Source organism: Drosophila ficusphila, unplaced genomic scaffold (genome assembly GCF_018152265.1).
Source record: "Drosophila ficusphila isolate 14025-0441.05 unplaced genomic scaffold, ASM1815226v1 contig_636, whole genome shotgun sequence".
NCBI classification, from domain to species: domain Eukaryota; kingdom Metazoa; phylum Arthropoda; class Insecta; order Diptera; family Drosophilidae; genus Drosophila; species Drosophila ficusphila.
This window is the reverse complement of record NW_025064569.1, coordinates 1,115,606-1,128,805: the sequence shown is the minus strand read 5'-3', so window position 1 is coordinate 1,128,805 and position 13,200 is coordinate 1,115,606. Positions and strand designations below refer to the sequence as shown.

The following is a 13,200-nucleotide window of genomic DNA, read 5'->3' as shown; positions in this document are numbered from 1 at the left end:
TGTGTGAGGGTGTGCTGGGTAATGGGGGATGTCCCAGCGGAGTCTTTAAAGAGCTTAGACGGGAGAGCAAAGGAAGCCCTGTTTGCCGAAGCAAACGCTTTGGCTCAAACGCTCGTAACTCTGTGGCATCTCGATACTTTAAGGCGGTTCGGCTCAACTGCTTGGCGGTCCGCGGGGAGCAATTGGCCTAATAGGAACAGGCTGCATCTGTTCGGGGTAACCCATCTATAGGTCGGGTGGAGTCGGGGCAATTATGCCGACTGCCTTGGGGCTCAAATCGCACTCCGCTTGGGGCAGCTTTCACACCTCGATTTCCGCGCGATGAGCACTCAAGCGAAGTAAAAGCGAGAAAAGCGCGGCACTTGAGACTCACTTTGGTCCTGCCATGCGTTGTGTTCATTGTGCAACACTAACCCCCTTCCCTTCCCCGCGAAATTTCCCCCTCGGGGGTCAAAGGGCACGCGAGGCTCGCTGTTGCATTTCATTTACTTCATCGTTTTTCACTCGGCCGGACGGCTCGTGCGAATTATGGGCATATTATTGCCAGACACTGAATGCTGAAGTAATCATCCGTCTGGGTCCGAATCCGAATCCGAATCCGATTCCGGATCCGGATCCGAGTCTCAGTCCGATGCCAACTCCCTGTCCGAGCGGCGCAATTTTCTTTTATTGCATTTCCTTGTAATTTGTGGCATATTGTTTGCTGCCGGCCGCACAAATTAAATATGACGGCGACAACAGGAGCCGAGGTCCTTCCAGAGACGCAGCTCCTGCGGTTGATTGCAACATTTTAATGACAGTTTAAGTGGCGGCCGAATGCATCTGCAGCACTTAATGGGGCCATCGGTTTGCGGCCCCAAGCGGACTTAGCAGTGGCGGTGAGAGGGGGCCACTCGACCCCCTGATAATTGGAAATTAAATTTAATTGGCATGCGGACAAGTGCTGCACATCTGGGCACAAGATAAACCCGGCAGGGGAGTCCAGCCATAATGGCCAATAGATTTTGTTGGTTAATAGAAATTCGGTTATGTGACACGTGTGCACAGGTGGTCAAACTCCTACTTAGTGTGTAGCTTATTCCAATGAAAACGAAGCAGAAAAGCCAGTCTTAACTAAGTTGATAATTTTTTAAAACAACTCAAATTGGTTTAGCCATTCGAGCGATTTAAGCGGCGCTACTTGCCGTTTTTAACAACGGAGTTCATGAAATATGTATTAGATTGCTGAGGAACCTGAAAAATCCCGAATGATAGCATTACTTTCGTTAAACCATTTTCGTGTCCCCGCAAATAGAGGGGCGTGGCTCTGGTGGCTGAGGGGGTAAGGGGGTTGGGGAATGGCGCTTTGGCCATGAAACTCTCGTTGTCGCTGGCTTGTTCCGCCTTAAAGTGTCAGCGGCCGAGCAAAAACAGTCGCGACATATGCAAAACTCGCAACGATAAGCGAACAAGCCACACCCCCACCCTCCCCAGGCCCCCTTCCCAAGGGAAGGCGAACGGCAGAGGGGGAGGGGGAGGGGCAGAGCCACCCCGTGGCACGATATGTGCAACATCTAGCAGGTAATAAATCTAACTGTAAACGCAGCGCTTACGACGTTGCATGCCCCGCTTGAAAGTTGTCGTCATTGTAGCGCCCGCATCCAAAAAGGTTCCACTTGCCACCCCACTTGCCACCCCCACTTGCCACCCCCTTCTTGCCACCCGCCACTTTGAAATGGATGGCCATCCTGCCAGGGATGCAACATTTCTGCTTGCGTTTGCCAAAAACGGCAGGATAAGTTTGGGGGCAGCCCACTCGGCCCCACTCCTTGCCGCCTTGTGTGCAATTTGTCTGCTATTTTTATATTGCGCTTTTGGAGCACTCCCCCCTCCCCCTTGGACCACCCCTCCCCCAACCACTCTGCTCCCATCCTCATATTCAATTTGTTCGATTTGATTTTGTCGAGTGCATTTTATTTTAGTCAGCGCGTATGCAGAAAATTTCCACATCGCAGCAAAGGGCCTGTAAAGTTTTACGCGTTCGTCCTTGCGGAGGACGAACATTGTCGCCAATTGTGTGATCGGCGAAGGATGCGGGAAAGGGGTAGGGAGCAGGGAGCAGGGAGCAGGCGGGAAATCGGGAAATCGGAAAGCAAGTGTAAAACTTTATCGATTGGCAGCTGCTCCAAGGAGACTGTGACTTGTGCTTCAAGCGACGAGCTCGAGCTCGATAGTTTCATTGGCACCTCGGGCTAAATTTTTCCCTCCTCCAGCCGAGACCAAATAGCAGGAGCCCATTATTATTTATTATGATTGTACATTACGATGGTCCGCATTAGCAGCACATTACGGCAGACACACTGTCAACTCAGCAACGGGTGAAGATTGGAACGGATCCCGAGACCCTGCCATTGCATGCTAGGAAGTCATATTTTCCCTGACAACGCGACAAAAAATATAGAGGAGCCAACGGAGGAGGAGCAGATACAGAAACACGTTTTTATATGTGCTGGCCAAATATTTACACTGTTTCACAATCGAATCAGGGGTGTATTACCTCTCTCGTTTTGGCTGACAAATTTACCATCAGCTTCGAGTTAAAATCATATTAATGGGATTAAACTGCGCCATTCAGTAACATCAATTCAAATATCAAAACCCCTTAATCCCTAATGTGAGTTTACGAGCAAAGTTGCGTTCTCCGGTAATTGTTGGGTTTTCCACGGTATCCAGCAGTCAGTCCTTCCCATTCCTGACCAAAGTTCTTAGCAGCTTGAGCCAAAAGTATCTATATCTAACAAGTGGCGACAACGACATGCCAGAGACCCTTAAGCCAGGCAGCTAAGTCGTTATGATTTGTCATAAGCATAAAATAAATGGCGAAATATTTATGGGGTGCTCCGGCGCCCCCAGAGAGGGATTTCCCATCAATTGCTCAGTTTGGGAAGGGGATGGAAAAGGGGGAGTGGCCGAGGGGCCGTTTCCCCAGGGACTTCGAGGGAGCCAACTCACCGAGGTTCTGCTGCTGCTGGTGATCCCTTCCCCGGGAGGAGGAGGAGTGCTGGTCCTGCGGGTTCCACAGGCCGGACGTGGCCCCCACGAAGACGTTGTTCAGCCCGGAGGCGGACTGGTCCACTCCCTTGTTGCTGGCCTTGCTGCGCTGCGGCTTCTGGTTCTGCTGCCCGTTTCCCGGACCGAAGTTGTACGGGTTGCTGCTGGCGTGGCCGTTCTGGTTTCCACTGCTCCCGTAGCGTTGCTCTGCGAATGCGATTGCGATTGCGGGAAGTGAGTGGGGTTTCTCGACTGAACTGGGCACTCACCTTTGTTGTACTTCACGAGGACCACGGGCACCGTGTTGATCGAGGCGGTCGGAGCCATCGTTGTCATCGTGGTGGTCTGGGGAATATCTGCGAACGGGAGTGGTTGGGGTCAGATCCTAGTCGCACGAGAAGTCAACACCACATCAGCGGTTTTCCAGTCCAATAACAACGCCCGAGGGGCAGGCTTTCGCAGCCCACCTTGCGGCACCTTAACTCCCAACTTGCACCGACTAACTCAACTGATGAAGTGCAGTGGCTTTCTAGTAAGGAGCTTCTACATTAAAGGATATAAGTACAATATGCTATTTTTGGGAGGCATTTCATGACCGAATTGCTTTGTTTAGCAGTCAACTTCTGACGTTAGTTAGAATACAATGGATGTTCTACACCCACAGCCGGAGGAAGGGTTACCAGCCTGCTGCTCGTAAATCAATCACTGACACTCGGAAAATGGTCACCTTTGAGCCCCGACGACCCTTTGTTTTGGGAATTTATCGGGCAAACACACATTGCTGTCGGCCCACGCAGTCGTTGACTTAAATTAATTAAAAGCTCCAGCCGGGCAAATAGTTTGCGCCTAATTGCCGGGGGCGTCTGACTTATTGCCATTGTTGTTCGGGCTTTCGGTTACGGTTATTGTTATTGGCGCTGCTGTGGTATTCATGAGGTTATTGTTACTTGCGCCAATACTCACGGTACAGTTTGATCGCGCCGTCGGTGTCGCCCAGGGAGTTCTTCGCCACACATCGATACGCCCCGAAGTCCTGGATGTCCACTTCGAAAATGGTCAGCCGCATGGTTATTTTGTAGCCCGACTCAAAGGTTTCCGGCACAAAGCGCTCACCTGAAAGGAGCGAGGAAGGGGGGGTTCGGGTGAGACCGCAGTGCACTTTGACCCCTTTTCGAGCTGGACTGCTCTCGTCAGCTTCTTGCCAAAGTAATTTAACTGGGAAAGAACTTTTGCACTCGTTGAGTCGGGGCAACTCGCCTCAACTCGGCTTAGCCCGGCTCAAATGAGTTCAGCTGGAGGAAGCCCAAGTTGTCCTGTTCGGATTTTGACCCAGCTGCCCCTGTCAAATGGTCCGCTCTAATTTATACAAAAACAAGTCCGTCTCGGTGTCTCGGTGCTGCGCTGTCCCGTTTTTGTTTGTCATGCAGGTTTTGATTTACGTTTGATGTCGGTTAGATTTAGTAGCCCTAAGCCGAGTATTACACTCGTCCGGGTTCGGTAATTGTTATGCATGCCGGCTGGGCGACTGATTACTCCGGCAAATGCCATTGTGATGGCAGGCAGAGATCCAGATTCGGCCGAGTCTTGATTAGAAATAATTGGGTTTCGGGGAGGAGCTTCCTCCTGCTCCTTTTTCCGACTCTGAACCGTGAAGAACTGAACTGAATTCGCCGCCTAATCACAGGCCTCTTTAAGCGGCCTCTCGATTCTCGGCCCAGTTTTTGTTACCGCTCTGCGGTCATGGAAAAGCCCCGACCTCTCAAAACTAAAACAGAAAACTCCATTAAAATCCAGCGGCGGGCGGACAGTTCCCGGCAACTGCTTCTGACTTGAGGTCATTTTCAATCACTTTTTCCATTTTCTCCGCTGGCAAAAAACAACTTGAAAATAACTGGAAAAAGGAGAGCGACCGACTGCATGTCTGTGACTTTTTTACGCCGCTTCTGCGCCGATGACGATGCCTTTTCCTGTTGGGGAGAGGGTCAAGTGGAGCGGGTCCACTTGCGCAGTTATTCTGCGACCGCGGATTCGAGTGCTCGGCTGAATGTTTATTTTCCCATCGCTTTTTTACTTGTGCTCCAAGCACTTTTTGTCATCGTGCTCAGTCCATTTCCCAGCGAAGATGAGTGGGGAGTTGAAGAGGTTAAATGAGGAGATGGACCGTCCGTCGTTGAAGGCCCTTAGAAAATTAAATTGAACGTAGTAGATGAGGGGCTGGGAAAGGAAACTATTGAAATTAACCCGGCAAAAGGACACGGTTGATGGAGACAGTTATTACGTTAGTGACCGCATTGCAACGATTTTATCCCAGCCTTTTAAGGGTATCAGCTTGATTGAAACTGATTTCAGAACAGATCTTAACTCTTTTAATCATGAATCGCTTTTCATTATTTACCTTTACAGCACTCAAAATATAAGCATACTTTTTTTAAAGACAGCTTACAGCTATTATTAAAAAGTACTTAAAAGTATCTTTCGTGCTGTCGAAACATATGTTGTATCCAAACTCACCTGGCACTATAATCGTGTCGTTCTTCATCCAATAGTTGATGGACTTGGGGTAGGCCTCCGACTGGCACTCCAGCGTTATGTTCTGGGTGAGGGCGGCGCCGACTAATTGATTTTGAATCCAAATCATGGGCGGAACTGCAAAACAGAGGGAAATGCCACGGCCAGGGCCAGGCGTCAGAGTCTGGGATGAAAAGCTGGCGGGAAAGCTGACGGGAAATGTGTGGGCCGAAGTTTTGCGTCAGGTGTGGAATGTTCGAGCGATTGAACAGAATGCGGAGGGGGCGGAAACAAAGAATTCCCATTTATAGAGAAATTCCGCTCGGTATCGTTATTGTTTTTCTAGTGCTTTATGCTGCCGTTTGGCAATTCGCTGCGGTTGCCATTTATTGTTTCCAACTAATTGCTTTTTAATTTTATAGCAAAGCCGCAAAAAACGCTTTGCCATCGGACCAGAACCGATTTGCGGTCGGCTAACCGGAGCGGAGTCGCTTCTCCGGAGCCGGAGAAGTTTCCCGTCGGCCCGGCTTAAATATGTGCCGTGAGCTTCCCGGCAAATTGTTGAGCAATTTTAATTTTTATTTAATTAGCGAGGAGGAGCCGGGCAAAGTGCCCTGAAATGCTAACTAGCTGCACACACTTAATTATTTGCTTTATGCCACCCAGAGGCACACGGAGGCACCCGGAGGTGCAAGGCATTTCCCGGTCTCGCTGGGAAAATTCAGATGCGGGGCATATTCAGCACGGCCAGATTTCGAGTGGCGCTTTGTGTGTCTCGCAGTCTGTGACTGCGATTGTGACTGTGCCGGTGATTGTAGATGTGACTGGGTCTGCTGCTCCCGCTGCGGCTGCGTCTGCGTCTGCGTCTGGGTCTGGAGTTGCGAGCTGCGGTCCTGGCGCAGGACCATAAATATTTAAATATGCTAAAACGGGAACCATGCCCCGTGCCCCACCCGCCGAGCCCCAAATACTCACAGTGCACGATGAGCATCACGCGCTTGCTGACTGTTGGCGGAATGCCATTGGAGGCGATGCAGAGGTAGGCGCCCATGTTCAGTCGGTTCACTTTGGCGATGGTCAGGAAGGATCCGTTGAAGGCGACGGCTGCGGGAGAAACGGGGGGATTAATATCGGATCCATGGATGCTCTGTTCCGCAGGGAGCCCAAGTGTGAGCCAGAATGTCTCCGGCATCCTGCTCCCCACCCACACACTCGAAACTCCCCACACGGTGCCTTGTTGCTCCTGCGGCAGCTAATCATCGCGTTCCCGCTGCTTATGCAACTCGCAAAATCTCAGGGCACTGCGAGAAAATTCGGTTTCAATTAAGCCAGACTCCCCAAACTGGCTGCGAATTTATGAATATTTATGCATGCAGAATATGCATCTCAAAAAACCATATCAGTTTGTACTCTGAACGGTTGTTGGAGGGATTTGGTTTGCACCTAGTACCCTCAACCTTAAAAATATCCTCTTAATTTTCTGCACATTTTTCTGTACATGGGGAAACAAACAAGTTAAGTGATTAGCAATAGCCAAATAAATGTTATTTGGGGTTCAAGTATATCGAAAATAGTTTAGCATCAATACACTCTTAAAACGTTTCCTACAGTGCATCGCTTGCACTTTAGCAGCACCGAATAGTAGCGAAATCCTTCTGACGATTCCAGTGCAAAGAGGAAAAACTCAAATTGCACATATTCGGCGTGTTTGCTGAGCTCGCCCCCTGCCTTATTTTGCTTATTGCATCCATCCCGTCTGCCATAAATCCCAGATATTTGGCAATAAATTCCCCAGCGCAGCCCCAAGACGACTGAGAGTTTGATCTGAAGTGCTATTCTATCCCATTTTAATTAGCAGCCCTGCAAGTAGCACCGATTGAGGCAACCCGAACTCCGCTCGAGTGCCGAACAATCAAACCAGTTCAGTTGGCCAACCTCAAAGGGCATGTTGTGCAGCTCGGACCTGTGCTTATGCCACACGAGTCAATTACCTTTAAAATGTTTTGCAACGAACCCCACAGCAGTGGAGTCGCGGTACTCACCCTCTGCTCCATTTGGAAGCGGTATCAGCTCGCCCCCCTCGCGGCGCCAGGTTATCGTTGGAGTCGGGGATCCCGTGGCGGCGCACTTGAGGGTCACGTTGGAGCCCTCGCGTATTACCATATCGGTGCTGGTCGGGTAGTCCAGGATGTCGGGGGGCACTGCGCGCGGACGAGCGAGCCACGTGCCAAGTTGCAGGGTTTCGGGCAGCGCGTTGTTCATACGCAGCGTGGGCCGGCGGGAGAATTGTTTGCGAGCATGTCGGTGGGCAGCAGGTTCGGTCCCAGTTTGCAGATGAAGTTGTTTGCGTTAAAGAGGATGGAGTAGAAAAGGCGTTGTCGTTAGACCATTAAAGAGTGCTTGTCCAAAAGATAGGTTATAAGGTTCTTGTACTACAACGATTGCTTTCCGCACTTATTTTAAAGTTTCAGAGAAACCGTGGTTTAATAACATGCCCAATATCTTTTTTTTACCCTTTGCCCTTTACCCTCTGCACTGCAGCTCATTTTAATTTTATGCTAGACTAATCTGCGCTTCCCAGAAAATTACAGGGGATAAAGTGAGTGCAGAACATAAGTAGCACTTTACCATCAGATAAAACAATCCGTTTTCAAAAGAAACACCTAGACAAGGGAAACATTTAGCTCCGGTTGCCCGAGGGCCAACTAGCCTCTCTTGTTTTGATTTCAGTATCTGAAAGTTTCCTCTAAAAGGTCTGAATTAGTTTCGATCCGATCAATCCATTTTTCTTGGCACCTTTTCACGAACCGTAATTAGTTTCTGGGCGATTCCTTTGATTTCTCTCTTTGTTGCCGTTGGTTTTGGAATTGTGGGGATTCCACTTTACAAAGGCCGCCTGAGAGCCAAGTTATGAGTCACCCACAATGTGACTTCAAAGTCTTCATGCCAACAATGATGTGCATGTTTTACAAAGTGTACTCCGACTTTTCACCCGGCCCACACAGCTGTACACGTCATGTCCTACAAATTGGATGTACTATAGCTCCGCTCCAGCGGCCTTTGCCTCTGTTGACTTTTCTGTTCCCTTAATAGCCCGACTCGTGTCCCACAAAAATTGGTGTATATATATATATATAAATTTAGGTGGGCAAAGCTGGCCATTTCTTTTCTTCGCCGCCTTTGTTGTGCGCGGCGTGAGTTGATAAGTTACGAAATCAGGTGAAATGATGTGTGATTAAATTGGCGTTACACAAATTAATTTCAATTGGATTGAGATGACGGCAAATGGCCGATATGAGCTTGACTGATTTGGGGATTATTGATAAGCGCTTAAACCGGCTGTCGAACTGAAAGCAATAAAGCCTAATGCAATTTGGAAATATTTTAAGAAAATAATCGTTCATAAAGCTGGCTTAGTACATTTTCGATCGATTCGGGCAAACCACAACAAACGCAAATGTTTTATTTGTTCACTCGCTTTTCCCATTTTTAAGCTCTTTTCAAATCAGCTCCTCTATTTTTGCACTTTTCGGACAGCTGCAGAACCCTTGGCTTGGATCAGCCTAGTTCCATTTAACGTGGTCAAAACGTCAGTGGGGGAACATATTGGTTTAAATGATTCAATGTCTGGCTGGCTCTCGCAACCATCCCCATCCATCCGTATGGTTGAGCCAAAACAATCATCGCCAAAACAACAGACCAGCCAACAAACAAAGCAAAACGAGTCCATAAAGCTTCACAGCCAAAATTGTGAGAAAAATACGAAAATTTGTCAAAAATTGATTTTCTACCTTTTTGGATGTTCGCTTCGCACGTTTTATTTCAATGACTTTTTACATTTGGTGGCTATCACTCAAGGGACTGTTTCGTATTTTTCTTTTGGATATTCATAAAATAAGTTTTATTTCCTAACTGTTGCCACAAAGAATTTTTAAATAATTAAATTTATTTAATTATACAATTTTTTAAATTTATTTAACAAATTGTATAATTATTTGTACCTAAAAACGTTCATATAATTTCCCGAAAAATACCATTTATAAGCTTTTAGGAGCGAGTTTCTAATTATAATGCGACTGTTGGTTTTAAACGCAAAAAAGGCTATATTTGTGGTTTTTTGGGGCGACATAAGAAATTGTATTTTATTAATTTGAATGACATATTATTGTTCAACTTTAAAAGAGTATTAGTTAAAAATTTGAATATAAAATATTAATAAATAGGCCTGTTACGGTTAAACTCCAGAAGTGATTTGCGGTGAACATCATAACTCGTTACCGGATCAACCGAAATAAAAAATTAAAATACGTTTCAAAGGTGATATATTTCTTAAGGTTCTTAAGGTTATTTATGTCTATTTTTGGCAGCACTTGGACGTGAAAAGTGTGATTTCAGCTCAAAAAATCGCAGTTAATTTATTTTTTAAAAATAGAAAAAAATTAAAAATTAAAAAAAACTATTCGATTACCTGCGTATTTATGTAATGAACTTGTTTTAAAAATTTAACTCGACATATTTTTCTTTAAAAAAAAATTTTTTTAATGCAAAAAAAATTTTAAAACCTTATTCACCTTCAAGACGTATCCCAAAAATGAGTTCATAAAACCATGGCCGCATTACTTTCGCAATTATAAATAAGTAGCTTAAAGTAAAGCAGTAATTATGTAAATTTGACTGCTTTTAATGGCTGTTAAACACAATACACAGCTTTGAAGTCGGCAATTGCATTGATGAAATAACAATTACTGAGTGAAAAATCCATAGGCTATTATAAATCGAACAACGCACCACGCAGTTATGCCATAGTGTTATAACACTTCTCTGAGGAAATTCTGAATATTAATCGAAACTATGCTATGTACTTCCAAGCTAATGAAGTAAACAATACATTACAACCTTTCCTGACTAACAACATTCGATTTAAACTAACCAGTATATTTATAGACAGACTAGTGAAACTGAAACTTTGTCAATAATCTTTTTCAACTTCATCGGATTGGACGGCTCCCAAGAACTATGGGGTAAGGCTATCATTGAAGATTCGGAAAACTAACCAAGTAAATAAAAATTGATGAGAACCTAAGCGTTTCGTTCTCTCAAAATAAAGCCCAAAGTTAATAAACATGGCCTAAATATACTCCACTGTCTACGAATTAGTCATGTTTATTATCTCAACAGCCTTAGCTGCATGTAAAGTAGGAGCTTAGCCTCTGTTCCCGCTTGGCCGACATAATTTGTTGTCCTAGCTGAGGTCACGAGTAAGTCACCTGTTCCCCGTTTTCCCATCCTTTGTCGCCCTGTCAGCTTGCCCCTTTTGCTCCCAGCGACTCCCAGCTTATAAGTTCCGATCGCTTTTACGCCGCCGTTTATTTGCCAGTTTCGCGGTGTGGAAAACTACTAAAGCGTTGACAACAACAACAGCCGGTTGCCATCGCGTCGGCTTTTCCGAGCGGAGGGTTTTCCGAGGGCAGGAGCACACGCCACACAATCGAGCACTTTGTCAGTGGCAGCTGGGAAATCCGCGCTGATTTAAAGCGGCTTGCCATTTTGCTTATGGACTTAGTGCGGCTGTGTGTGAATTATTTCGCGGCGAGCCGTTGTGCGTTGTGCTCAGTGTACCGGGCGGGGCGACTGGGAGCTTAATGAATTTCAACATCAATGAAAACACAATCAACCGGAGTGGTTACTTATGTGGGTGGGCGGGCGACCGGAAACGAGTCAGAGCGGCATATCCATTTTAAATTCGCCTACGGGGCGGATCTGCCGCCCTGCGAGCTCTGAGGTTTTTCGGTGCCGCTCCACGTCTACGCCGTCTGAATAATTAACGTCGGGACAGGGACTGGACTGAGGGACTGACTGGCCAGGATGGACAGGTGCACGTAGCATGTAAATTGTTTCATTACCCCTCGCTGCCGTCCTTCTGTTCGGAGCTAATGTGTTGGTTAAGTGAAAACTTTCTGGCAAAGCCCGCTGAAATGGAGCGGGCCAAGTCGAATGTTCGCTTCTTCCTTTCGCAATTAGAGCCAATTGGGAGCAGTTGGGAGTTGCACAACTGCGATTCGCTAACCCAGTTCCTGCCTTCGATCGCCACTCGGCTGAGCAATTAGTGCAGTTTCAGAAACCATCAGCAGCAACTTTGTTTTGGCCCGAGTTGAGTGTTCGAGCCACTCAAATCAAATCAAATTACAATTCATTTCGCCCCCAGCCCAGAGTTACATGCATCGGTTTTATTTCTGTTTGATTAACCGGAACGGGAACGGGAATGGGAACTTCTGGCTTCGGTTTACGCAATCTCAAGTCGAATACTCACCCACTACGTCTAGGTAGCCGACTTGGCTCTTCATGGGGTCCGTGTTTATTTGGCACATGTACCTGCAATGCATTGAGATTGTGTGTTAGAATTGTTTAATGCTGGAGTGCTTGCCAATTAGAGTTATTTTTCCAGCTGGCAAGCCCGAAGTCGGGTATCGAAGTGTGCAGAATGATAGTGGGTACATTACCAGCCTTTGTCGGACTCCTTCACATCACGTATACGCAAAATCCAGGCACGTTTCTCGGCGTGAGTTATGCTCATGCGATGATTTTTGGTTATGACGTGATTTTGTATCGTTAGAATGGTCTGTGTATCGACACGTAGCCACGCGATCTGGGGGAAAAGAAGTGTTCGTTGCAGTGAGAGAAGCCGTTTATATTGGGTAGATTCGAGTTGTAAAACTAAATCGCTTTCAGCGATTCCCCGTCCCAGTGCTAATGCCCCAGTGGCGTGGTCGGAGCTCATTTATTACGGAAAGGCTCGTGGCGAGTGGGAAGTGTCGCCAAGAAGGTGAAAAGCCCCGGAAAATAGTGGAAACTGTGCCAGCCTTGAATTGATTTCGGCTTTGTTCTATATTCTTAGTACTCGGGTTGATAAAGACCTTTGCTTGGGGCGCCTTTGTCATCGGGGGTATTATGAAATATAGCTCAAAGAAACTGCAGGCCAATCGCTCGAGTGACCGTGAGTTTTGTGCTACTTTCTGAGTATTCCTGATTGCATAGCTCTGAAAATGAACTGCTATGCTATCAGGGAGACTTCTAACATGGCATCAAATCTGATTCATCCGCGGAAGCTGTGAACCAACGAACGTCTCTGGGGTCGAGTTCTGTTTGATCACCGGTTACTGAGGTCCTTTCCACTCCGACTTCGTTTTCTGGCGATCAAACAAACTCGGCTCGGAAGCCATCCCCCACTGGGCAGTCAAGCTATAAGGTAGAGAAACTCTTGTCTTCCCCTACATCCAGACATCAGTTTCACTAGCTTTCAATTTGTCTGCCCCCACGCAACAAGATAGTGATTACCCGATGGACATTTCCATTCAGCGCTACGGCCTCCAATAACTAGATACAATCGGAGCTAAAAGGGGTACAAGCTATTTTCGTTTCGGCAATTCATTGGGATTTATTTTCCGTTTTGTTTACCTTTTAATGTGACACGAAATCAAAGTGACGCCCATGGGGCCCGAAACGTGCCCAGCAAAAGGGTCAACTCAGCCGGAGTTCGTCACGCAAAGGTGGAAAGCCAGGCCCCAAACAGCCACGTTTCAGCCAATGGAGTGCAAATGGTTTTGACTGACAGCACACACTGTTCCGAAACCCTTTTTGTGTGTGCCATAAACTTTTGAATTA

The 13,200-nt window shown here is 46.9% G+C and overlaps 1 protein-coding gene across 1 annotated transcript in view; it reads right to left on the bottom strand.

The window, feature by feature from the left end:
- The window catches only part of LOC108093443 (hemicentin-1), a 38,480-nt gene that overhangs the window by 2,782 nt on the left and 22,498 nt on the right, over positions 1–13,200 (bottom strand). The window contains 8 exon segments of the mRNA XM_017193507.2: positions 2,992–3,237; positions 3,300–3,386; positions 3,994–4,143; positions 5,542–5,676; positions 6,514–6,642; positions 7,581–7,739; positions 11,849–11,910; positions 12,039–12,184. Of these exon segments, the coding sequence (XP_017048996.2) occupies positions 2,992–3,237; positions 3,300–3,386; positions 3,994–4,143; positions 5,542–5,676; positions 6,514–6,642; positions 7,581–7,739; positions 11,849–11,910; positions 12,039–12,184 (1,114 nt within the window).